The 27330-nt window shown below is 39.2% G+C and overlaps 1 protein-coding gene across 2 annotated transcripts; it reads right to left on the minus strand.

Annotated features, from left to right (window-relative positions):
• Positions 1-214: 214 nt before the first annotated feature.
• Positions 215-26875, minus strand: LOC149082089 (sphingomyelin phosphodiesterase). Of its 2 annotated transcripts, none has more exons than XM_089235597.1 (13): positions 26791-26875; positions 24205-24520; positions 15940-16134; positions 15187-15351; positions 13740-13967; positions 10933-11102; positions 10685-10795; positions 8007-8087; positions 7619-7706; positions 7065-7147; positions 5604-5796; positions 4551-4735; positions 215-1004 (listed from the first exon to the last, which is right to left on the minus strand). In XM_089235597.1, the coding sequence occupies exons 2-13, from the start codon at positions 24421-24423 to the stop codon at positions 872-874; spliced, it is 1851 nt and encodes a 616-aa protein (XP_089091723.1). In that variant the 5' UTR covers positions 24424-24520; positions 26791-26875; the 3' UTR covers positions 215-871. The 2 variants fall into 2 exon arrangements, with proteins under 2 accessions (XP_089091723.1, XP_089091722.1); XM_089235596.1 differs by lacking the exon at positions 26791-26875 and adding an exon at positions 26282-26752.
• Positions 26876-27330: the final 455 nt, after the last annotated feature.

A 27330-nucleotide genomic window follows, 5' to 3' on the forward strand; every position in this document is an offset into this window, starting at 1 on the left:
AGACAAAAAGGAATAAAAATAGTAAACAGATTAATAGGGGAAACTACAAGTTTTGGGTATAATAGGCCATTTGTTGTGGACAGACGCAAGCGAGTGGTTGCTAAGGCAGCACAAGCACGCGTGCTGCCTTAGTACTGAAACTACGTGCTGCCTGAAACTCCGAACCTTTAATGGAGAAACTGACAACATTAATCGAAGACAGTACATATATATATAAAAAAAGACATCCACTTTAATAAATAACAAAGACAAATATTCAAAAAAAAGGGGGGGGGAAATGGGAGCCACACGAAATGAAATAAATAATAATAATAAAAACACACACAAAAAATGTGCATTAACAAAAGGACGAAAATGTAAGAAAAATTATCAAATGTCAATAAAACAGTGCTGCCATCTCGTGATGATTCTTCTCTTATTACCCCTTCATCGTGAATGAAAATGTTTCGTAACATGTAAAAGGTGATCCAAAAGTCAGTTGATATTTGAAAGTCCAATAATTCACGGAATAATGTACGCAGAGGAATAAAAAACGACACATGCTGGACACGACACGAAGTTTTATTGCGAGATTCAAAAAATAATTATAATAATGGGCAACAGAGAGTGCTGGACTGAATTTTTATCTATCTTAAGAAACATGTCAATCAATCTTTGCTAAAAGATGCGTTTCAATGCTACATTTGTTATCTGATGAAGCACCATCTGTTTGCCATTTCTGTAATTATTATCATTTTTTTAGGTTTCAATGAAACATCATTTAAAGCATGTGCGTCAACTTTTATCCTCTACGTATATTATTCCGTAAATTATATTGAATTTTTAAATGTTAACTGACTTTTGGATCACCCTGCCTATCCCTACACGTGAGCTAGGCTTGGATTTCCAGCGGTTGGCAGAAAGTCGAATCGTGTGATCTGGCACTCCTAAGACGGCACAGCGTTTCAGTTTTGCAGTCGCCTGTGCAGGGTTCCCGGGCAAAGTCACTCAGGTGGTAGAGGTTCCTGGAAATACACGATAATGAAATTAGTCTGTAAAAATCGATGATAAGTAAGATTAAGGCAGGGGTCTTCAACGCACAGTCCGTGAGTCAAATGTGGCTCTTGGACATTTTTGATGTAGCCTGCCGACCATTTTCAGAAAATGGCTATTTCACATCGAAAGGGAATTAAATTAAAAAAAAAAATTTCTCGAGTGGGTGCGTATGAAGCCCGCTGGTCACTGAGGTTATTTATAACTATGAAATACTTTTGGCACTTTAGAGCACCGTCTTGATGAATTCAAGGGGCTCGGGCCAAAACACTTTCAGTGACCACTGATATGATATATACACTGCTCAAAACAATTAGGGGAGCAAGCAAAAAAGTGAAGAAAACCGTGCGAGACAGCCACGTATTGGCATACAATGGATAGTACACGCGTATCAATGCGCAATACAGAAAAAAGACGTAAAAAAATTTGGAATTAAGCTTTAATTCTTTGAAAATATGGAAAAAACATGAAAAGATGATTTAGGGCAACAATTTGGTTACATGTAAACGATAAAAAAAAAGTACTGTTTAGACATGATGCATGAGTTTTAATAGGGCGTGTGGTCTCCTCGAACAGCTAAGACTGCTGCACACCTGTTTGCCATGGATGCGATGAGGTTATCGATCAGACTTTGGGGGATACTGTTCCACTCCTCAAGAAGTGCAATCTGCAAGTCTCGGACAGTAACAGGTGGCCTTGGTCGCGCAGCAATGCGTCGTCCGGATTCAGGTCAGGAGAGCACGCTGGCCATTCCATACGCTGTATTGTTTCAGCTTCAAGCATGTTCTCCACCAGACGAGCTCTATGCGGTCGGGCATTATCATCCTGGAAAACAAAGGAATCTCCAATGGCTCCAGCGTAAGGGATGACATGAGGTCGCAGTATCTCGTCTGCATACCTTCGGGCCGTCAAAGTGCCATTCCGAATGATATGCAGGTCCGTACGTCCGCCTATGCTGATTCCACCCCATACCATCCAACCAGCTCGTCTGTATTGTGACTTTTCACGAACGAATGCGGGGTTATTTCGAGTGCCCCTGTCCCTCCATACCAGAACACGTCGGGTGTCACACTCCAGACTGAATCGGGACTCGCCTGTAAACAGCACTTGGCTCCAATCATGTTGCTCCCAATCTCGATGTTCAGCAGCCCATCTTCTTCGGGCCACACGGTGACGTGGGGTCAACGGTATGCAGACCATTGGCCTACGTGCATAGAGCCCTCCCTCATGAAGCCAATTACGAACTGTTTGGCTGGACACTCTTCGTCCTGTTGCCAAGAGCAACCATCTTTGCAGCTGCGTATCATTCTCTGTTCTATTTCGACGGACTGTTAACCGTATATACCGGTCATCAGTTACTGTAGTGGCGTGTGGCTGACCTTGTCCTGGTCGACGTCTAACATTTCCTGTTTCTTGGAATCGATTCCACAGCCTTGCAACAACACTTCTGGCGACTCCAACAGCGTCCGCGACACTACGTTGTGTTTGCCCGGATTCCAGTCTGCCTATAACACGCCATGCCATGGATTCCGGTAAATCACGTTGTTGAGACATCCTCAAGTCACCTTGTCTCAAAAAAAAAAAATACTGCGCAATCGAATTTCACAGTTACGGCAGTAAAACAGACGTTTCTGCAACATCCCGATTTCTGCCCTTATCTCCTTTTTCAGGTTTTTGACGTCATGAACTTTGATTTGCATATGAAGTTTTCTTCTTCCGTTTCCTGCAAGGCTTTAAATTATGGATGATTCATTTTATGTTACTTATCGGTATACAGCTTTGCGTAATTTTGTTAAAATCATGTGCTCCCCTAATTGTTTTGAGCAGTGTATTTCAGGAGGGGAAATTTAGCATCCAATAGGAATACACACTATGATAAACACTTTAATGATAAAAAAATAATTTTTGAATTATTTCAAAGATGATAAAACTGATATATAATTTCTGAGAAATAAAAAATTTCCGAATCATTGAAAGCAATGATTGCAGATTCATTGAAAAAAATATTTTTATAATTAACTTTAGGAACAGTCTCAGGGAGAGAGAATCATTTTTTTTTTCAAATCAAATCAAATTTATTGTTATATACGGTAACAGTACAAAAAAAGAGAAAAATTTACCAAGGAGTCAATCAAAAAATGACCCATTCTGGTAAATGCTAGTAAAAATTAGTTTGGAAAACAGAATAGTCAACTAGAAAAGTCAAAATGATTAAAATTAAAAAAAAAAATTCATGGCAACAGAGGAGTGCAATTTAAAAACAGTTCTACATGCTGGAACTAAAAATATAAATTTTTTGGATGTTGGAATAAAAGCGAAAACGACTAGATGCAGCGTGTAATTAAATTAAACCGTTACGTTATTTAAGGATTATACGAGCAACAGAAAAACATTAAAACAAATTTTCTATACCATCAAATGAGAACATGTATTGCTTGACACATTTTTTAAAGGATGATAAATTAGTATTGTGAGTGATTTCTGGTGGTAATGTATTGTAGAATTTTGGGAGATAAGGTAAGTAAAATGTTTCTTCAACAGTGTTTTATGAGACAACGGAAGTGAATACATATTATATGTAGTCTATTTGAAGATCGAGATGTATTTAAAGGCAAGGAGAATTGACCTTTGATGATTTGACTCGATGATGATTCATCGAAAGAAATAATTTCAGAATCATTGAAAGAAATAATTTCAAAATCATTGAAAGAAATAATTTCAAAATCATTGAAAGAAATAATTTCAAAATCATTGAAAGAAATAATTTCAAAATCATTGAAAGAAATAATTTCAAAATCATTGAAAGAAATAATTTCAAAATCATTGAAAGAAATAATTTCAAAATCATTTAAAGGAATATTTTGATAATTACTTTTCTCAGCGGAATAATCTCAGCGGAATCACATCAGCGGGAATCGAGAGAAATAATGTCAGAATTATTCAAAGAAATATATTTATAATTACTTTTAGAATTCATTATGAAATGAATAAATTATAAAGAAATGAAAAAATCAATTATTTCAGAATTATTCAAAGAAATTATTTAACAATGGATAAAAATTTACAATTAATGAAAGAAATAATTTCACACTTTTAGAACTAATTTCACACTTTTAGAACTAATTTCACACTTTTAGAACTAATTTCACAATTAGAAATATTTACATTTAGAAACAGTTTCAATATGGATGAGAAGAACGATTTCATAATTTGTGAAAGTAATTTTAGAATTATTGTACTTGATAGAAGAGGAAAGAAAAATTCAGAATTGGTGACAAAATATCAGAATTATTGAAAATCCATATTTAATTGAAAGAAATATTTTTGATGTTGATTTTTTTTTCATAAACCCCCCCCCCGTCCCCTACGTTTAGCTCGGGGCCATTCAACGCTCGCGGGTTTCATGGAAAATGTTCGCAATGTCAGAAAGGATCTCAAAAAGATCCCTGGTTCAAGGTAATAGAAGTGTCTAAATTTGATTGGGAATTTATGAATAGAGTAGTGAGAGAGATACTGACTCAACAAATTTCTGGAAAAGATCGTCGTCATCTTTGAATCTATTTATCAGCTGATCCCAGTCATCAGGCTGAAGAGATTCCATCCTGTATTGTTCTTTCGCTGAATAAGACTTTCTCCAGATTGGTCGATTGTACGTGTTTGCTTCAGTAAGGTTCATGAAGTACGTCTCGTGATCCAATATGGCCTGGAATAGAAAAGAAAAGAAATGAGTAAAAAAGAAATTCTCAAATTCTCTCGCTATCTGTGAATTGCCAGTTTTATTTGTTTATAACGTTAATTATAATTTATATATACAATCTTTATCAACGATCTTTGCAATCTGAATATTAAGGTCAGAATCATCATATTCGCTTATGATACTGTCATTCTACCTTCAGCAGAAGACAACCCAACGCTTCTTGATAGAGCTCGGAAGTTTAAGCATATTAAAAATGGTCGAAATAGGCAGGCAAAAAGGCACTAAAAATGTCTAAATTAGGCACTAAAAAAAAGTATTTATAATTTATGGAAGAAAGAAAATATAACTAAAAACTATGGTATACATTAAGGATCCAAAAATCAGCTGAACAATTGGTTGCGCTTAATCCGTCTACTGTTTTAACTGTAGTTTATAATAACTGCATTATTATCCAAGTTAAATTGATTTCAAGCCAAAAAAAAAAAATTTTACTAGATTAGGTCAATTCCTGGGCCTACCAAACGCAGAGCCCGTAGTGAAAATTATCTGTGGGGGCTCCTTCGAGTTGCTCTTTGTTGTATTATTTGAAAAATTTGTATTATATGTTATTTAATATATTTTTCCCAACCCTCCTTCCTTTCCTATTACCCCCCCCCCTTTTGTTTTTTTCCTCGAAAATTAAAAATAATTTCATTTCACACTTTATAACGAATTGTATTGTTATTGAATTTATTCACTGTAGCAATCAGCATGGTGTTTTGGTAGTTTCCAGTTCATCAAGAACAATGTATCGTTTAACTAGCCAATTCTTTTACATGAATAAAAATTGATTGATTAGATTTGCTTACGAGAGAAATAGTCAGTGTCATCTTACCCGCGAGCTGGACGGATAGTTTCCATCGACCTTGTAAATTCTGTAGCTGGGATTCGTGCCGTCGTAGGTGGTCACGGATGGCCCGATGTAAGCAACTCCAGTCGCTCTGCTCAAGGTGTCGGCATCGTAGAACACTTCAAATTCGTCCATGTGGCTGTGACCAAAGAACTGTCCGGTGACTGTACTTTCGAACCTTTGTGGGGAGTGAACAGAAATGTTAATGCGATTTATTATTCTAGACATTCCAAGGGGGAAAAAATATTATGAACAAATATCGAAAAATCGATTATTCTATACTATTTATTTTACTGCCCCTGAATGAATGAACGCCAGGGGCTCCGCCACTGGACTTATCCCGTTGCCGAGATCTCTTCCAGCCCAGCTTCCGTGGCAGAGTCTAGAACAAAGTGAGTGCACCCAACAGTCTGAGTGTGTAGCTAGTATTGTGTCTGATATTTCAGTGCTGCCATCTATACTTTTTTTAAATTGTGAGTGAATTGTAATGATTGAATATTTGTAATGTTGTAGGCCTGTTGCTCTCTGAGGCGAGACTTTTTAACGGTGAGATCGGCTCGCATTCGCGCCTTGAAGTTGGGAACCACAGAAAACCAACTTCAGCCGACCACCACTGTGGCGCCGGTGGGGTTCGAACCCGGATATTTTACTGTCCCTGGCAAAAAAAAAGTGTTCGTTATTATTATATTGAATTTGATAAAAAATAAACGCATTATTTTTAGTGTTTTTGTACATGATCAACATCAATTATAATAATTATCATTATATTATTACAAATTATTTTTTTTCTTCCAGTGAAATTTTTTGGTGAAAATCATTCTGGATATGTAATAAATGAAAAAAAAAAAACCGTCAACGAAGTCCACGTCTCTCTGTAAGCGTGAAGTCTCCTAAAAAGCAAATTTTCATGTTGGAAGACGAAGGTCCTGATCGATATTTTATTCCAAAGATAGCTTCCTGTACCTAGAGCACAGTTAAGCAATCCTGCCACTAAGATTGCTTAACTGTTCTTTTGGCCCGCTCCTAAAACAGCTTTCCCATCGTTGTCCTAACACATGAGCCCAAATCCGGGGCCTCAGGTGCATAGGCTGCCCCCAACCCGTATAAAGAAAAATCGTGTGTACTATCATTTTCTAGAGTATACGTGTAAATGTAGTGCTGGAACTTAAAACCAGAGGGGGGGCTGCAGATCACTTTGCAAGGCCCCCCCCCCCCCGATGCTTTTAAGACGGCCCTGGTTTATGGCCATTAAGGCAAATTACTGCCATTTTAGAAAGTGAGTCAACTACTTGGAAATAATATGTTAGGAAAACTTAGCAGTGTAATTAACGTTGAGACTATTCGTTGCGTGTGCGCGCGCTTTAATACACTCATGAAGAGATTTCTCCCCCACAGGAAATGCTAATGAAATCTGCGACCATGTTTGATTTAGAGTATCACACATACCTATCAATGATACGGTAATAGTTGGAGCTCCATACTGGAAGACAATCACTGTGTCCCGGTGGAATATGACCTATGATATGTACCTAAAATGAAAGATTGATCAATAACAAATTATGAGATTCCAATAGTCACAGTTTCAAAAGATTGGATAGATTTTTTTTTTCGCCAAAGGGTGTCACTATTCTTCAAGGTATTGAGAAACTAGAGACTACTACTAGAACACACATGCACCTCGTCCACATTTCTCTGTGGAACTTCTAACGAATTGGTACATGTTGGAATGTGAGTGTATGTGAACGTATTGTGAACCTGACGTGAAATTTGTTTCCGTGTAATGCTTGTTACGTGTAGTGTGCAGCCATCTGCCATCAATTTTGCTAACTATGAGTGAAGTGTGATGATTGAATAATTGTATTGTTGTAGGCCTATTTCTCTCTGTGGACCACTACAGGCCATGAGATGGTGATATTCTGATCAGATTATCATCATTAACGAAATAATTCATGATGATAAGAAATAAAAAAGTGAAATCACTGTGAGAAATATCAGCGTACCTTCTCGCCTGCCCATTCAGCAGCCTGCAGCTGTTGTACGAGCCACTCGAGTTCTTGGCCGGGATCCGTCGAGTTCAACAACATCCACCTTGTTATGAAAATGGAAGAAAGGATGTTGATCGAATGAAATAAAATATTTTATTTAACTTTCATTTCAATTAACGTAATGAAATAAATTAGCCCCCCGAGCAAAAAAAAAAAAAAAGAAAAATTATGTACGGTCCAATCCCGCTATAGTGAACCCGACTTATAACGAACGACATTTTTGGTTCCATTTTATAGGATGTCCTCTCATAAAATCGGCTGTATTGAACTCAATTTTCGGTCTCTCGAAGTTTATAATAATGGGGTTTGACTATATAGTATCCTCATATAGAAATATACATACCAATTCTGGGTATTACAGTAATTCATGTTCAGAGAAATCAATCTGAGTCCCGGGTTAACTTGGACGGAATAATACATCCCTCTGGAAAATAAAGACATGCGGTAAAAGAGATATAATATACGTATGTAATAATAGAGAGGAAAAACAAATACATGTTCAAAGAACACAACAGGGGAAATGCTCACATAAAACATGGATGCCAAATATATTAAAAAATTCCACAAGTTAAAAAAAAAACAATTTTCATGACAAAAAAAACTAAATACTACGAGAACAATCTAGAACACTGCCCATAAATACAAATAAAAACACAAAAGCTACAGCAGGCAAATTGCTCAACGAAGTAGCTAAAAAAAATGATGTGCCCATAAAAAAATATGGGCGTCAAATTGGCGTCAACCAAATATATTAAGCACGAAAGAAACAATAATATTATATAATACACTTCCCATAGAAAAGATTGATTATCTATTTAAATATTGAATGGCTTCTCAATTTTTCCCGCCATGTCTATCGTACTTCTTTTTAAACGTGTTAGTTGCGTTAGAATTGACCCTCCGGGAGAAGGTAAGATATTTCATTTATTAACAACCCTATTAGAGGACCTGGAATCGTCGTTTACTAAAAGATATTGGTGTCCCCTGGTCGAAGCAGTTGATTGACGGTGTATTAATAACTCGGGGTCCGTTTTGTCCATCCCGTTGAAAATTTTAATCACGTCGAAAATCATATCCCCCCCTGCATCTGCACTCTTCCAATGTAAACATAGTCGACAAATCAACTCTTTCTTCGTAGCTCAAGCCTTGTGTGCCAACAGGAGCACGCATGGCTCTTAGCACCCCGTCAACCAAGTCCACGTCTCTCTGCAAGCGTGAAGTCTCCAAAAAACCGTACGGCAACTCTAGGCCAGAGCGAAAGCGGGAGAATGTTTTTAGGACAGGGGTCTTCAACCTTTCTCGAGTCGCGAGCACTGCTTATCCCTATCATCAAGCGAAGAGCATCCTTTGTGGCAACTTTGGCAGACTTACGCCTGAGGTTTGCATAATTGTAATCCTTGAATATCAGTTTTACAGGGTGTTTAATTGAAGCATTGATCAAGTGATCATTTCGCGAGCACGAAATCAGACACGAGCTCTTGGTGTTTCTAGGAGCACCATGGTGCTCGCGAGAAACACGTTGAAGATTACTGCTTTAGGAGAACGCAAAGAGACATTTTTAAGAATGAACAAAAGCAGTCTATTTGATTTTTCGACCACCGCGGATCCCCAACGTTCAGAAAACCCACGGCCGTGCACATAGTGCGGCGACCAAGAGATCCGGGAGTGTATAAGAGAGACTGGCGCAAAATTCCATTTGTGTAAACAAAAAAAAATGTATTGTTTTGTTCTACAACCGCACATATTCGAGAAGAGAAGCGAAAGAGAGAAAGCGGACACTAAACGAGTTGTGCGACTTGAAAAAATCTGTTTGTTTTCACTTCAATCTGCTGATTTGCGCTACCTGCTGATTGGACCGTTTTTCCCTTTTTCTTTCTTTCCCTCTCCTGCAAATGGATCATCACCATCATCATCACACCCTTACATTTCAGAACCCCTCCGGCCATTTTCTCTATCTTCCTCCTCCTTTACTATGTGCGGACATCTCTTCATCTACCCCTTATGATTTTTTCTTTCTAGTCACAATTCTTGTAATTAGGTACCTCTTCGCTCCATTATGAGTGCAGCTTAAGCCGCTCGTCAATGAGAATTCGCAAATCGGTGATCCTAGTTGCATCAAGAATAATATCACCATTCAAAGCGTAAGTGACACGTGAGTTGTTCGAATCAAAGTGAGTGGCTTTGGTTTGAACTATTTGGTTCCCGCACAGCGAGTTACGTTCTTCTGGCTCTAAGAATAAGAATATTATCTTTGCCTTGATCTCTGCCAAGGAGGCCTCGGGAGGAGCAATTGCTATCTATTGTCATATCTTCGATTTTATCTGTTTAACTTCACCGAAAACTTTCAGAAAGTTCGTTACACCTTTAGTTAAACCTTGGTGTCCATTCGTTATTCGCAAGCAAATTTTTTAATTGACTCTGTAAGTGGTTCTGGAATTCAAGAATGATGTGTTAAACGCAATGAATGAATGAACGCCAGGGTCTCTGCCACCAGACTTATCCTGTTGCCGAGATCTCTTCCAGCCCAGCTTCGTGGCAGTCTGGAACAAAGTGAGTGTGTACACCTAACAGACTGAGTGTGTAGCTAGTGTTGTGTATGATATTTCAGTGCTGCCATCTATACTTCAAATTGTGAGTGAAGTGTAATGATCGAATATGTAATGTTGTAGGCCTGTTGCTCTCTGTGGCGACACTTTTTAACGGGGAGATCGGCTCGCATTCGCGCCTTGAAGTTGGGAACCACAGAAAACCAACTTCAGCCGACCACCACTGTGGGGTTCGAACCCGGATCTTCGCATCGCGAGTCCGTCACTGTAACCACTCGACCACCACAGCGGCTGTGTTAAACGCAGAAAAATATAACAAACTCCTATTCTATCAGACTAGACTTAGTAAACTTATGTTATAAGCGGGGTGACGTTACAAACCATCGCCGTTATCCCTAGATTTTACTGTACATGTACCAATTTTATAATCGTAATAAGTACTTGAAGAATTATTGACTGATTTTGTTTTCTTTACTTTTTGAGGGTGTATCGTGCTTCCGGAGGTAGCCAATCACCCCAAGCTTTGGTCACCTCTTTATGCAACCAGTCTATCGAAAACGGACTCGGAGCTTCTGGCAATGGAAAACTGGAAAGGAAAAAATAAATTATCTTACTTATTTAAAATTGGTGTCTGAAACCACTTTTATATTGTATGTAATGTTTTTAAAAATCCACATAAGAAATGTCTCTTAATTGAAAGCAGATGTTATGCTGGAGCCATACCTGTTGATTCTAGCGCTTTCGTGATTACCGAGAGCCGGATAAATGGGAACGTGTGGGAAATGGTGTCGCAGAAGCCGGGACACGGAATGGAGTAAGCTGACCTGCTCCGATTGAGTCGTGTTCCAGACGTCGTGAGGTGGTATGTCGCCGGTCCATATGATGTAATCGATCTGATCGAAATATAGAAGACATTTTTGAAGAAAATTAGAATTTTATTTTTTGTGCGTTTCCGATTCAAAAAGCTATGTCTTATTGTGGAAGAACTGCGAAATGCTTAAGGAATCTCGTTATACAGCCACTAAGCGACTAACCAACGATGCAAGATGAGCAGGAAACTGGTTATTCTGCAGAGAAGCTCTCGCAGTCCAGGCGAGTTTGCTGCCACTACACTATAGAATAATATATTTCTTGCTTGGAGAGTATCATTTGGTCATTTTTGTCGCAACACGGTCATTTTCTGCAAACGAGTGCAGTCAAACCTCGTTAGTGCGTCACCCGGTTAACACGTCACTCCGCTTACCGGATCATTTTTGGGACGTCCCAATTGTCCTCAGGCAGGAATTGGCGCTCTCCGTTTAGCGAGTCACTTCGCTTACTAAGTCATATTTTTGTTCTTCCCAAGAGTGACTCATTAACGAGGTTTGACTATTAATTCTCGACTTAATTAGACCTCAACCTACAATTTGTTGCCGATTCCGAACGGCAGCATTTTTTTAATACTCATCGAGATGTTGGCGCGCTAACCCCTGGGTGTAGGACTCCCTGCTCATGGGCCAGGGTCAAAAACCATACCAAATACAGTCAAACCTCGTTAGTGCGTCACCCGGTTAACACGTCACTCCGCTTAACGGATCACTTTTTTGGAAGTCCCAATTGTCCTCAGGCAGGAATTGGCAAGCTATGGCTTACTCCGTTTAACGAGTCACTCCGCTTACTAAGTCATATTTTTGCTCTCCCAAGAGTGACTCATTAACGAGGTTTGAGCGTAATTGGTTACTCAAGTAAACCAAGCTTGCTACTGCGTAGCAATCTTTTTCTGTGGTGATATCGCCGTTTCTGTTGTAACCCCCACGTCAGAAAAGTTTTTGACAAGGACGAACTGCTTGGAACGTATATGCTGGATGGCACGGTGTGCTGGACGGTGGCAATCAATCAGCTAAGGACTGATGAACGACATGAAGACCACCAGAGGGCGACATATATGTAGCGAAAGATGTCCTCTCTACTTGTTAATACAAGATATGCAGGAAACTATTTGTCATGCAGAGATGATGACTGGGAAAGGAAAAATTTAAATTTGCTGCCACTGGGCTGTCGCCGTCCGGGCAAGCGCGATGGCCCTCTGGTGGCCTCGATGTCTTTTGTGAGTCATTACCTGATTGCTTGTCATCGTCCATCGCACGGTACCGTTCAGAATATGCGCTCCAAGGAAGAAAATTCTCATTCTATCTACAGCGTCGTGGCAGCACATTCGCTCGAACTGCGAGAGGGCTGCGGTTCGGTTCCCAGCGGAGGCAAATGTGAATTTTTCTTTCCCAGTCATCTGTATGACAACCAGTTTCCTGCATATCTCGTACTAAAAAAGTGGAGAGAACATCTTTCTTTATATAACGAGCGATGAGCTTTTGGACTTTTCGAGTTTCGAACCGAGGTACAGTGAAACCCCTCAATAAGGGACAGTCATGTGATCAGATTTAAATGGAGGTGTCCTTTAGCAAGAAGTAAGTAAGTTTTTATTCAAAAGGACACGGATCAGGACATCCGTCTCTTGAATAAAGGTTATCCTCAAACGAATGGTGAATCCCAGATTGAACTTGGCGGCGTTTGGGTAAAATTTTTTTTGACCAGACTCTTCCTGTGTGTGTGTGTGTGTGTGTGTGTATGTGTGCGCGCGTGTGCTCTTCTTCGTAAGTAGTCCGATAGTTACGGGAATACCTCTCTTGCAACCAATCTTCGTTCCAGAATCATGTGAGGAATCAATATTTTAATTTCTTGCCGTAGCTTTCCTTTCGTTTGGTTTTTGACCCTGATACCAAAAGGGACCACACTTCTCGGGTTGAAAACATTGGTGTAAATCAGTGCTTCTCAAAATTCTGCCCCCATGGCTTTTTTGTCCTAGATCAGGGGTGCACAACCTCCGGCACACGGTCCAAATACGGCCCGTCAAGAGGTTCCAACCGGCCCGTGAAAAGTTTTCCGATAGAAAAGTATCAATGGCATCACACATCTCGATAAACACCTAGGCTGACCATATTTCCTTCATAAAAATACGGGAAAGCGTGATCCATACTGGATGTCGCCAATTATTGCCAAAAAATTGCCAAAAGAATGCAAAGTTGCCAAATGTAGTCAAAAAATTGTCAAAGACATTAATTTATAAGTTACGATTATATTATTATTGATTACATTTTATTATGATTGATATAATTCTTGTTTTCAAAAATTCGATTGAACCTCGTTGTATTTTGTATTTGTATATTTATATTTGAAAATTAGCAAAAAAAACGGGACATTCTATGAAAAAGTTGGAACGACGAAAATTACTGGAACGTCATATATACAAATTTCTGGCCCCCCCCCCCTCTCACAGTGCATGAGAAATATTTTCTAAGAAGTACTGAAATAATCCGTAAATGGTTTTTTGGGAGTCTTGCGGAAGACGGGGGATTCGAAGATATCGGTAAGTTATCTCTAAAGTGGCGCGATTCCCACTTACGAGCGTTTCAACTTCCGGACGATGCTCGGAACGGAACTCAATCGTTAGTCGAAGGAGTGGCTGTAAATAGTTCTAGGAATTATTTCATTACCCGGTGGTTCATCCTAATGTTTCCTAGCATGTTTTCCAGCGTCTGCAGAGGAGTGTCGCAGTTCCTGTAATCACCCCACGGCCCAGCCGCTTGCGATTCGGACTGCGCAATGCCGCTGGTAGGCCTGCAGCATATGAGTTCCTTGCAATCAGCGTTCGAACCAGCCACGTAGTAAGGATCGTAGTGGGTGTCCGATAGGTGGAGCACGTACGAAACCGGAGATCCTTCCTGTAAAAATGCATGAAATAATTATAGTCTTACAGTAAATTTATATTTTTTATTGAAAATATTAAGTCTTTTGAGACTTATAATTGGGGAAGACATCGATTTCGTGAATCCAGTGCAATAATTGCAAATTTAACCCCCTCGAAGTGACATTAAAAGCCTCTTATTTTAACATTATAAGGTTTGTTCAGAAAGTATCCGACCATAATTTTTTATGCCTTTATTAATGAAGCTAGATAGGCTTGGTTTGGTTCTCGTATATAGGTGACCCTAGTGCGCATGCTTGAACATTTTCCTGTCGGCAGAAGCTGCCAGTCGCCGGCAGACCACCGATGAGTGAGAAGATGCAAGTGAGCGCCGCCACTTTCGGTTTTTGGCAAAACGGCAGAAAATTGCTTCCGCTCGATCGTTAGCATCTTTAGCACGAACTTCGCTGAAGAAAGCCCTGTTGAAGCCCAAGCCGGCAGTCAAAATGGAATGAACGGATCCAATGCTGATATGCTCGCCTTTAATCCCTCTGATCCAGATTCTACAATCCTGCATCACCAGAGTCCTCACTTATTTAGTAACAATCTCATTTCTGGATGCTGAGGGGGCTACCAGAACGTGCGCTTCACTCTCTACTGATGTGCGGCCATATTTGAAGCGGTTGTATGACTTCTTTAACTGTGTGGTGCCCATTTTTCGGTCTCCGGAGCCCTGTTGAATCTTGCGGATTGTTTCCACTCTGGATTCACCAAGCTTCAAACAAAATAAAACGCAGACCTCACATCTTGTAAGGCTTATTTCTCAATGAAACGCATTTCCCTGTACCGGGGCTGTTCAAATCGCAAAAAAAAATCTAGGCACCAAAAAAACTTTTTAGGCGACAAAATAAATGTTTACCTGAAGGAAAAGGTCCAAAATAATGTTTGTTTTGACTTTTTCAGACCCTCTTTCATGTTGGCAGATATGCTGCTATAAATTCCAGACAGTTTGTGCTGCTCTGAGCCTGCACAATTTAGTAACTGCACAAAGAAAATTTTAGGCGCAAATTCTAATTTTTTACTCGCCATGGCGAGCTGGTGCCTGGGATTTGTCCCACCTTATTCTATACCCTTGTAAATGGGAGGAAAGTCTAGTTCATGATAAAAAAGATATGGCATTTCTTGAAAGGGGGAGGGGTTTAGTGATTTCTGCTACGCCACTTAAAGGATTAATAAAACGAGCAATTTCGTCTCACCTGAGGTTCTTTCGGTCTTCTTACGGCGGGTTTCCTGAAAGGCGTGAGGGCAGTTGTCCAGTTGTGCAGAGGGGAAGTTATCCTTGCGCATTCGTTGCCCATGAGTACTCCGCATACTTCTTGGGGACCCAGAGTGTTCCGCTGGAATATGTACATCATCTCTCCCTACAGATTAGCACAAATTATATGCAAATAATTACAAAGAGCAATAAATTATAATTACAATTCAATGTTACACCTGTCAGTCTTACTCAATTGCTTTTGCATTGTAGAGACCCTATCATGTACACTTACTTGTTCCCATTATGCATGTGTTATCCGCCATTTTTCAAGGTGGATATTTAATTTTTTTTAAACAGCTGGAATTATTTGATTAATTCCATTTATATCCTAAGCCGGGATTACGGTATGAAAGTTTTAGAAAAGTTTTTTAAAACTTGAAAAATGTAACCAATAAGCATATCGGTTACATTCGAGCGTATGTAATCAAAAGGCTTATTGGTTGTTTTTTTTGAAGTTTTGTAAAAGATCTTCTTCAAACTTTTATAGTGTTATCCTGGCCTAAAACTGGCATTACAGTATAAAAGTTCATTTATAAAACTTGAAAAATACAACCAATACACGGATTAGTTAAGTTCGCTCGAATGTAACAAATGTGCTTATTTTGGTTACATTTTTCAAGTTTTATAAAAGAATTTTATGAAACTTTTATAGTGTAGTCACCGGCCTTAATCAAATGGAAACGCTTCTCACCTTAAATAGATTGATGATTCCGGCGCATACGCGATCGCTGTCGAGTCGTAAACTACTGCATACAGTGTACGCTATATGCGCAATCTCTTCTTCGGGTTTTCCAGTTTCAACGAAATGCTGCAACACAGCCATGCCAAACTTGCACACGAAGCACATTGCTGGAGAACTCTTGCCTACTTTCAATTCAGAAACAACCTTTGGGAAATAAACAAGTGTGTAACCAACATTAAATTTACTGAACCACGTATGCAAACACGAAACAAGAATTCAGAAATGTTATTGACCCCGCCCCCCCCCACCCCCTCCTCCTAAGAACATTCCAGGACCTCAAGAAAGCAACGGAACTTCAGATTCAGAACCATTGGCCTACGGTGAATAATTTTGATACAATTATGTTTCCGATTTCACAAATGTTTCAACGGCATGTTTTGGGGAATTTTCAAACTACTCGCTGGTTACAAGATGGTGCCTTAGGATGTTTAGAGGCATCGCGAGTTCGGTACCCGATTCGTCAGAAACTTTCCTGACGCGGGGTACAATAGAAACGGTAACAACATGACTACAAAAAACGATCGTTACCGCAGGGAGTCCGACACCGAGGGGTTAACGTACCGACCTCTCGATGAATATGGAAAACGGTAGAATGTCGAACGCTGTCGTTTGGAATGAAGTCTAATTAGCCCTCATGTGCTGAAAATGACCGTGGTGTGACAAAAATGATCAAGATGATGCCAACTATTCATCTTTTTTTTATCATGAAGAGGATCCATATAATTTTAGCAATATTTAACACAAAATGAAATTTATTTCATGGAAGTAAGACGTACCGTATCCTCCCATCATTAGCCAGTATGCCGTGAAAATCGGGGGACACCAGCTTTTTTGATCGTTTGTGTCTACTTCACCATACACAAACCCCCAGCATATCGCCATACGCAATTTATTGCCGTTAACGAGTTGGGTTGGAAATGAAAGAGCCATCTATCAGTGATCGCTTCAAGCTCGTTAGGGAAAATATCTTATCAATATTTTTACCCCAGATCGAACCTGGGTCCTGACGGCAACCTTCGCGGTGGCAGACGGCATTAAGAATGTTTTTGTCTGGTCAATTCCTGGCATGCCGGGAAAAACGCGTTCCACAGAATACATTCAGAAGAACGATGACACGAACTGAGTAAATAAGAGATTTTAAGAATAAAAGAAAAGTTTTTATTTTGAAAACAATCGTGTTTTTCACGGGAATTTGATAATGGTAATAAAAATTGACCATTTAGTTCAGGTATCTTCAACCCGTTGCTCGCGAGCACCACGGTGCACCCCGAAGCACCCAGAGCGCTCAATGCTCCTGTCCGATTTCATACTCGCGAGAAATTTATCAACGTTCCAATTAAACACCTCGTTCAAATTGCATTCAAGGATTGAAGCATCCTGATTTCATGCATTCGTATATCAAACTTGCCGTAAGCGTGCTCTTGTTTTGAGGATAGGTACATGCAGTGCTCGCAACTAGAAAAAGGTTGAAGATCTCTGATTTACTTATCGCTCTAACTTAACCCGTCAACCTAATAGAAAATACAGATACTGCATTCGGCACGTTTTCCTGCACGTTCAAAGACTACTGAAGAAATATGCTGTTTTGCTGTTGAATCAGATCATACATACTTCACACACAATGCAATCCCCTACTTCACTCTGATCATTTCAATCTGACACGCATGACGAAAGAAACACAAAAATGCTTCGCAGTCTACTCATATTCCTATTTAAGTCACGTAACGTAACATGCTTATTATCCAAAAATTTTAATAAATCAAGATTTTCGATAGCAAAAGCAAAAATAAAGCTTAAAACTACCTAAATAGAAATTCGACAAATAAGAAAGATCAAAAACGCTGAGAAGAGACAGTTCAAAAAAATCAACCAATTCAATCAATTATTAGAGTCCAGATATTTAAGAATTTTCCGGAATCTCTGACTCGAATTTCCCGGCATGCCGGCCAATGCGGGGGTAATACGATATACTAAAAAAAAAATAGCATTTTTGGATAAAAGACCTCATTTTCGAAAATTTTTCACGGTTGACAGAAAATAAAATATCACTGATAAAGGAAAGCCTGAAAAAAGTTTTTGGACATGAATAGAATGAATAGACATGACTATTTGAAAAGGGAAAGCTGACGTCCTACGTATGTGCGAATAACAATAAGCATATGTACCGAGGAAGGCGCAATTCATTAACAGCGGTATCCATTCATTCACAAGCCTTTAGAGCGTATGAAGTAACCGAAACGTTATTGCTCACTTACACGCATATACTGTAAAAAAAAAAAGAATCAAGCTGTACAGACTGAAAGTTCGTGCATCGTGACCACAACTAGACTGTGACAACATTTAATGCTCAGTTCTGATTTCTACATTAAGGCAAAGGATAATATGGAAACTCTCTGCATGACAATGAAACCAAGTTCGTCCGCTATGTTAGGACCCAACGAAGAAGCATAATACAGTCGAACCGCATCGAGGACTCTGGCCGTGAAACATTATCTCTACCCGGATTTTACCATTATTCTTAGAAGAGAAACGAATATGATTACAATTAAATGCTGTACAAAGGTTTTTAACAGCTGGCTGATGTGAAGATATATTTTGGAAAGAGAGAAAATTCAACTGCCCCTGCGGGGAATCGAACCCACGTCCTTTCATTTTCCGGGTGAACGCCCTAGACCAGTGGTTCTTAACCTTTCCAAGCCCGCGGCTCGGTTTCATTCATTTTTGTGAGTCGAAGCTCCGGTCAAACACACGACCAACGGAAAATGAATGAGGAAAAATCAAACGGCTAATCACTCACGGCCCGGTATTACTGATATCAGGACCCGGTACCAGGCCGCTGCCCGGCGGTTGAGAAACATTGCCCTAGACCACTAGACTACAGAGGCAACGAATATCTCAATCTTTCCTTGGAGCTCGTGGGCACTGAACGGGACCGTACATGGACGGTCAGACCTAACTGAGGCCAAAGCTCACAGTTACTCACAATGCCGCCAGATGGCGACTTATCCGAGGATGATGCCACTCTCTTCTTTCTATTTTCCACTGCAGGGGTTTTTTTGTTTCGAATGCAAATGGAAATCTCTGATGATATAACTAAAATGTGGTCACAACATTTACTTCAGCTATATTAAACGCAGGGTTTAAACTCTCTGAAGTGTAATAATTACGTAACAGTGGCTCTCAAACTTTTGCCACTCGCGTCTCCATTGCCTTGGTTAACGTCCATCCATGGATCTACGGCAGCCATCTTCAACCTGTTGCTTGAGAGCATCATGGTGCTCAATGAAGCACCAAGACTGCTCAATGCTCATGCCAGATTTCATGCTCGCGAGCGCACTTGTGTGATCAACTCTTCAATTAAATACATTGTAAAAATTGCGTTCAAGAATTACGACTATGCATATTTCAAGCATAGGTAGGCACATTTTTAAAGATCATTTAAGTGACCCGCGGTGCAGTTCTATTTCATTTAAGTGGTAAATGGCACAGTTCCAGATCACACAAGCGGCCTGCGGTGTATTTACAGATCACTTAAGTCTCGGTGATTTCCAAAGTGGGCGTTAACATCCCCTGGGGGCGATGGAATGTTCCGGGGGGGGGGGGGGTGGTAGAAGCTACAAGTATAACATAGGATACTATGGGTTGGATTGCGATGGGAGAAAAGCATTTCTGAAGAAGGGGGCGATGGGGCAAAAAAGTTTGGGAACTATGACTTAAGTGGACCGCGTGGCATAACTCCAGATCATTTATGCAAGAGGAACCTACACCATATTTACTGATGTATCATTTCATGTACAACAAGTGGAGAAGTGTGCGTATGGGGGGGGGGATGAAGTTGTGGGAGGGGGTCCTGCTGCTGGTTGGCTTGTGGCCGTGTGGCCTGATGTGGGTGGTTTGCTGGTCTTTGATGTCGTGGATTTTTCCACCGTGGCCCACGCCTCCTGAGACGGACCAGCTTATATCCCCTGGGGGGGACAGAGCGGTGGTCGCTGTTGGTCTGGTGGGCATGTCGCCGTTTTTGTTCTATCCCCGTGCCAGGAAAGTGTCCGACGGCAAGGACGAACCGGGTATCGAACTCGCGACACCTCTAATTTTCCCCCACTTTAAAAAACACGACATGACATTGATATAACTATTTAAATATTAGATTCTTGATTGATAGCTTTAACTTGTATTCATGAAAAATGTGAATTTTTGAGATTTTGTAGTTTTTTGTTTGTTTGCTTGTTTCAAAGTAAAATCGTGGCAACACTTAAAAAAAAAAAAAAGACAAGAAAAAAACTGTTTGACCCGACAACCATTCCGTTATTTTCTGACTAAACATCGTCGTTTTCTTCTTCTTATGTACTCTTCCTTCGGTCACACATTATATACATATGCGATAACCAAGTACGTACTTCTGGTATTCGCGACCCAGTTGAGAATCATTGTAGCGAAGAGAAGAAATAGAGGTATTAGCATTGCACGAGTGTTTGTATTCGCCGAAAAAGTCATAAATAAAGCCAATGGAAGAAAAATACAAGATCGAGTCTAGTATGTACTACTTGTTTCACGGTTCAACTCATGCGCTCTGTCTCCTAGTGCAGAAAGAAAAAAAATGTATAACTGAACTTTGGAAATGGGTATGATTATCGGATTCCAATGTCACAAATGGACACGTACGGAATTTTCGTTTATAACGTGACTGTAATATGTTACAGGGGAGCTTTTCCCAATTCGACTTCCGTGTATCTTTAGGGGTTGGGAGAAAAAATTTAATTCAGTAGACGCCGCTTATTAGATCCATGGGTAATGTTACCATTCGGGTATTGTTATCACTTTTGAAAAGTACGGAATGGACCAATATCATAACATGGGTGAAAATTCGTATATCAGGATATTATTTATGCTATGTTTTGAATTTTTTTTCGTCGAAAGTGTTTTTTTTTTTTGTATAATTAACCTCATTAGTTGACTCATTTGTTCCCTATAAGTTATCGTTATCAATTTGTAAGACTATTTAGAGCAGCGGTTCTCAACCTATTCTGACTCGCGGAGCCCTTTCCAACGTATAATTTATATGGCGGAGCCCCGAGTTTAGCTCGAGGAGCCCTTTTTAATATATAACTTATATGGTGGAATCCTTCAGACCTTTTTATTTATTTATTAATCAAATTTACTGATTTATTTTACTTTCCTCGAGCTACTGCGGAGCCCCTGGGAAGTGCCCAAGGGCTCCGCGGAGCACCGGTTGAGAACCGCTGATTTAGAGTATAGTTTCCCAACCTTTTTTGTCCCATCGCCCCTAACGCAATCTAACCCATAGAATCCTATGTAACACTCGTAGCTTCTACCGCCCCACTGGAACATTCCATCGCCCTCCAGGGGGCGTTATTGGAATCACTGATGTAGAGGGTCAAAAGGCTCCCTTATTGACAAAAATTTCCGTACTCAGTTCACAATGTCAAAACCGGACAGTAATTGACTCAATAATCCACAAACGTGTGTTAGCACTGCTTTTGCAATTTCTTTCCTATAGTGTGAAGGAATGTATAAGGTAAAAACAAACCTCTTTCTCTCTCTCTTCAGTTCATGTCAAGTGTCTTTCAACTGACCATGTTCTCAGTTCTTCGGCCGGGAAACTTTTCCAAGGGATTTATGGTACTACCACACATTATAAAAATATCTTAATTCGCGCAATGTACATTAGACACAGTTCTATTCTAACTCCTGACGATTTCTGTATTAAAAAAAGATTTTAGCGTAAAGCGGGAGAATCACGTTTTAGAAAAATTGAAAAAATAAATGAATGATTTAACATTTTGAAACCTGTTATGTTGCAAAAAAAAAAAGGAGTTGTCCCGTTTCCATACGTCCCGTCCGACAAAACGGGGTAACACCACCTACAGAAAAGGTATGTACAGTCTAATCCAGTTACAACGAACTCCAAGAGACCGGAGAAATCACTTCCTTATAACTGCGGCAGCCGTAATAAATAAATAAGCCTGAACGAAATTTTGTTATAAAGAAATTCCAGGTTTATGCATTATTCCTATGTAAGCTTATCTGGGAGATTAGAAAAGTGTTCGTGTAAACGAGATTTTCGCTATAAAGGTATTCGTTAAAACGGGATTCGACTGTATGTATACCAACACATATGTCCTATAGGAGGTGTTGATCAGGGCCGGTGCCATTCATAAGGCGACGAGGTGGCACGATTACAAGGGTGGCATTTTTATGACAGATTTATTAAGATGGTGTTTTCACTCTCACAAATTTTTACCCTGTCAGACCTAGCCTTGTGGGGCGGACCATGGGGGTTACCTGATGCCGCTTGCCCTCCTCAAACCTAATTTTGTAAAAATGAACTAAGCGGCATGTTTACAGATCGCTTAAGTGTCTCGTGGTACAATTACAGAACACTTAAGCGATCCGTGACACATTTAGAGATCCCTTGAGTGACATGTGACGTAGTTTTAGAGCAATTAAGCCCCCGGTGCGGTTCTACATCACTCAAGTTACCCGCGGCGCATTCTCAGATTATTTAAGTGATCTGCGGCATATAATTATGGATCACTTGAGTGATGCGTGGCACAGTTCCAGAGCACTTGGATCCGCGAAACATTTAGAGATCACTAAAGTGGCTCTGTTGGGAACTTATCAGTAGGAGGGGAATGTTACTTCAAGTGCCCACGAACTTATCGAAAGGTTTTTCTCATTTTTGGCGCACCGAGTAAGATGCCATTAAAAATATTTCATATTTTCAAAAGGGTTGTTGATGATGTAAGCATTATCCAAACCCCCCCCCCTCTCCCCTTGTCGTCAAAAGTCAGCAAATCGGAAATCCCCCCCCCCCCATCGATGCTGCCGTAATACTTGAATGGCCCCTAATGGTGGTGATGTTTCGAATCGAGGAGGTGGGGGGGGGGGATAGTGCACAACAGCTTTTCATCAAAAACAAATACCATATTTTTCCGACAGATTTGCTGCGATATGTGCTATCAACCATTGCAGGGTGCATATGCACCTTCAGATTGAATTGGAGTTTGTTTTTTATTGGTGCAAACCATCAACGTTGTGCTTCGCCAAGCAATGATAAAGCGTTACAATGACTGGTGGTAGAATTTGCAAATAATTCTTTCGAGGGCAGATATTTTTCCAAAACGCATATGAAAAAATGTAAACAAGTGCGTCCACAATGGGGCACCATCCCGCTTCAAAGAAGAGTTAATAAATTGATTTGATGTATTTACTCTCATCAGGACGTTTTTATTTAAGAAATTCTCTCGCGACATCTTAAATTATCAACTCCCCCTCGATGGGGGTCGTGACCAACACTTTGGGAACTACTGTATCAAGATAATAGAAGTGAAGAAAAGAAAACTCTTTTCAGATAGTCGTATCTTAAAGGCGGAAAAATTTCTGAGACTAGCCCTGCGAGGCATATGGTCATTGTGGTTACAATCAGGATTTTTTTTCGGATATTGTTATAAATCGATTATTCTCACCAAAAACTCCGAGTTCCGATGTGATCACATTAAGCGGTAGGCCTACTACTTTTTTTAATGAATGAGAAATTGCTATACCACATAATAATAAGAAAAATATTTCATTATCTCCTTCTTTTTTTCCATACGGATACCCCAATCCGTATATTGACATACGTCTTATTCTTTCTCTGGGGCAAGTTTGAACATCTTATTAGCCGAGGAAAAATACACAATCTTATATCTTATCGGGCACTTATTCTTACTTATATGATCATGAAGAATAAAAGATTTCCCCAGAAGATTCATTTTATACCGGAAAAAACGAGAAAAATAGTACGGAATACTCAGTACACAGACATTATACGAAGGCTGATCCCAAAGAAGGTTCTTCAGATTATAAATAAGAACGTACCTCAGATAATAAATGAACGTAGGAAGGGATGGCGACTAATCTTTTTAAGGCCTCATAAAAATTTATACATCTTGTAATGTTGGGAAACTCACTAATCTAGTCATTGCGATTACGTACTATGAAGCTACGGGTAAAAAACACGAAACTTTTGGAACACATTCATAAATTTTACCATCTGTAAAAATTTACATACCTAATTCACAGTAGAATTAATTAATTTTGGAAAGATTTTTTTTTTGGACTTTCCTATGATGTACTTACCAAGTCCTCTGGAAGAAGATAAAAATATATAAGCCTAATTTATATATTAAACGAGAACACAAGTGAAATTACCTTTCTGAAGTTGAGGATGTCAAATATGTGCGATAATAATTTCGGGAAGAATTTTCCTTCCTCCTTGGAAGGTTCGTCGTCGTCTTCATGTTGTTGTTCTTCGACCGAATTGTCGATGTCGTTGTGCGTCAACAGCGAAGATGCGCTGGAAAAATTGCTCGAATACAAGGCTATCACGATCCATGCTGTCAATATCCAACAAATCTTCGCTCCTTTCATTTCACTCGATCGTGGATTGTTGTTGTTGTTAAAGATTGTTGTTCTTAAATCAGAGCAGTGAAGTTCCTGATTGTCGCATCGGTCTTATTATTATTACCTGTGGAGACGAATGAAGAAATAACAATTCACACACAATTTTTTCTTTCCATGCTTGATTTTTCCAACATATTACTTTCAGTTGCGATTTTTAATGTACATATCTGATGTTATTTTAGTGATTGAAACAGAAAACAATAATTATTTTTCTCCTTAATTTCACGAAGCTATTCCCATAGGCTAATAAATTTGAATATTTTCACATTTTGTAAATAAGTTTCTTCATTTCAACAAAAAATTCAATTTTCTTTTTTTTCAATACATTCCTATTTTTTTCTAATAATGAACTAAATTCGAGATTTCTTTAATAGCTTGTATGTAGTTAACATGATTTCAATGAAAAGCAAATAGCTTTTAGGTCTCCAGCAAAATCGAATTTTTCGATTCTAGAGCTTCAGCGATTCTTAAATGGTGTGCCGCCAGATGAGTTGAGGATAAAATTCTACTTTTTTAAAATTCTACAATAATTAATAGTGATTGCCGTTGTGTTTCAAATGGTGAATAATCAAGTATGCCACACAGTTGCGTGGAGATCAGGCGGAAATGCCGCGAAATATTTGAAATTCTAATCGCACTTCCAAGGATGCCATGAAAGTAAAATTTAGGTAATCCTTGGTCTCGAGCAAAAAAGGATTTCCTATTTTCAAACCTTACTCCAGGAAGGATAAAAAAATAAAGAAAAAATTGAAATAATTTGTGAATTGGAAAAAAATCAATAAATTGGAGAAATGATTTGAGGACAAGCCATAAATAAAAGGAGTAATAACTTGCGGGCCGACAAAAAATAACTAAACAAGAGAAGACTGTACCTATTTTATTTACTAAAATTATGTATCGGCTATGCATGAATTGGGAAAATGTTTTGCGGACCGGCAGGAAATTAATACAGCGAGTTGTTGAAAAAACACTGGTCTATACCGTAGAACACGGGACACGATCCTATGAATCTACACAATTATAGCCACCCCTTCCGACACATCACTCCGCACCTACGTGGAACCCTAGCAGGGGTCTGTCCAGCCAAAATTTGGGTCCGTTTTCCGGACCCTTCACGAAATTCCTGACCTGTAAAATGGATCCTTCAGAAATTCTGGATCTAGAAAACGGACGCTTCACAAAATAAAAATTAATGAAACCATAAATTTGACATTTAATATTTTTGTGATAGATTAACTAGATTATTTCGCTTTCCACAAAATTACTTATTTTTTCACAAAAATAAGGAAGATGTTCGTAAAAACAGGACCTTACAAAAAGGTCTGGACAGGCCCCTGCCTAGTCAATCACGTGGCACCCTCAAAATCCGCTGCACGACATTTGAGGAATCACGTGGCTAATAAGAATAAGAATATTTATTGCTATCTTCTTTTGATACAAATAGTATTCAAGAATTTTCGACTTGTTAAAACTAAAAATGTCAAAATGAATAAACAATTTTTTAGACAAAAATAGTTATCGAAAAGTCGGCAACATGGATAGAAAGGCCGAAACAGACATTAATTTTTTTAAATACCCAAGAGACAATGGACACAGTGTCCATTTTCTCTCACAACTTCAGTTCATAATCCTAGAAAAACGAGAATTAAATCGATGTAAATTTAAGTGAATATAATTTAATATTCACTTAATATATCCACTTATATATAAATAAGAATAAAGTAAATAAAATTTCATTCATGTTTTAAACATTGAAAAAATTTCAATGTCCAATCTCATGGACATTGTAACTAGCCACAATCAATATTATCAATAAATTCCTCACCTGAGAAGAATGGCACACTAAATCTAAAACAGCACACACACACACACACACTACACAAAACAAAAACAAATAGAGGAGCTGGGGGGTTATTTAAAATCCCTCACTGGACCATGGGTCCTTCTTGAGAATCTATCCCACACACACATGCACACATACACACACACACAAACTTCCTAATTTTTTTGTGTGTGTGTATATTTCGACGGCCTTGTTCTGGTGCTCGTTCCCCTCGTGGACAACTTCTCACGAATGGCAGCAAGAAAGTCGTCGGAGCAGGAAGCTTCTTCTCTTTGAGAGTTTTTTTTCTTTTCTTTTCCCAAGAAAACAGAGATGCTCTTTTAATAAGAGTTTGTGTTGTTTTACGTCATTTTTTTAGTCAGTCTAGCAAAAAAAAAACAAAAAACCAGTAGGGGCGGCGCGTTCTTGGAGGAGGGTGTCAACGACCTTGCCTGGGTGACCCGTCCTTTAAGAAAATGTTTTTCTTTTATATATATGTTCTTATAATATACCTTTTTCCTCTCTTATCTCATTGCATTTCCACAGGTAAGAAGAAAATTGCTCTGGTTGATGGTGGTGGTGGACTTGAGGTCACTGAGGAACGGGAACTGATGAGAGAGAGAGAGAGAGAGAGCCCAGCAGTACTTTTCTCATCAGTTACTGACACGAACCTCATCCAATAGAGTAGAGACTTTACCTTTTCTTCTCCCTCCCACTTGGTTGTTTTTTTGGCCTGCTTTCGTAATAAAGCGTAAATAAAGTTCGTATGTAACAGCGAGAGAAATAATAATAATAATAGATCTATTTTTTTGTTTTGTTGGTTTTTTTTTTCTTTTATCTTCAAACATTAAAGTTCATCGAGGCACTGGGTATTTCCAGGGTTCCTGACTTTCATTTTCGGAGTTATCTCCAGAGGTTACATTCGGTGTGCGTGGAAACCCTGCTCTCGATTCGTTTCTAATTTCTTCGATATTGATTAATCGATGCGATGGGATTTCGTGGTTGAATTCCTCTCGTGTTGATTGTATCGTTACGCGATTCTGGCGAAAGGT

This window comes from Pholcus phalangioides, unplaced genomic scaffold (genome assembly GCF_987345545.1).
Source record: "Pholcus phalangioides strain wild (caught in Gottingen) unplaced genomic scaffold, Ppha-v1.0 ptg000009l_1, whole genome shotgun sequence".
NCBI lineage: Eukaryota > Metazoa > Arthropoda > Arachnida > Araneae > Pholcidae > Pholcus > Pholcus phalangioides.

What these genes read in the sequence shown, in the direction of transcription:
- LOC149082089 (XM_089235597.1), bottom strand. Translation starts at nt 24,423, where the DNA reads ATGAAAGGAGCGAAGATTTGTTGGATATTGACAGCATGGATCGTGATA. An exon ending in GAAGACCGAAAGAACCTCAG is followed by an intron (nt 13,968 to 15,186) that starts GTGAGACGAAAT and finishes GCATTTTTACAG; the next exon opens with GAAGGATCTCCGGTTTCGTA. An exon ending in TATTACCGTATCATTGATAG is followed by an intron (nt 5,797 to 7,064) that starts GTATGTGTGATA and finishes CTCCCCACAAAG; the next exon opens with GTTCGAAAGTACAGTCACCG.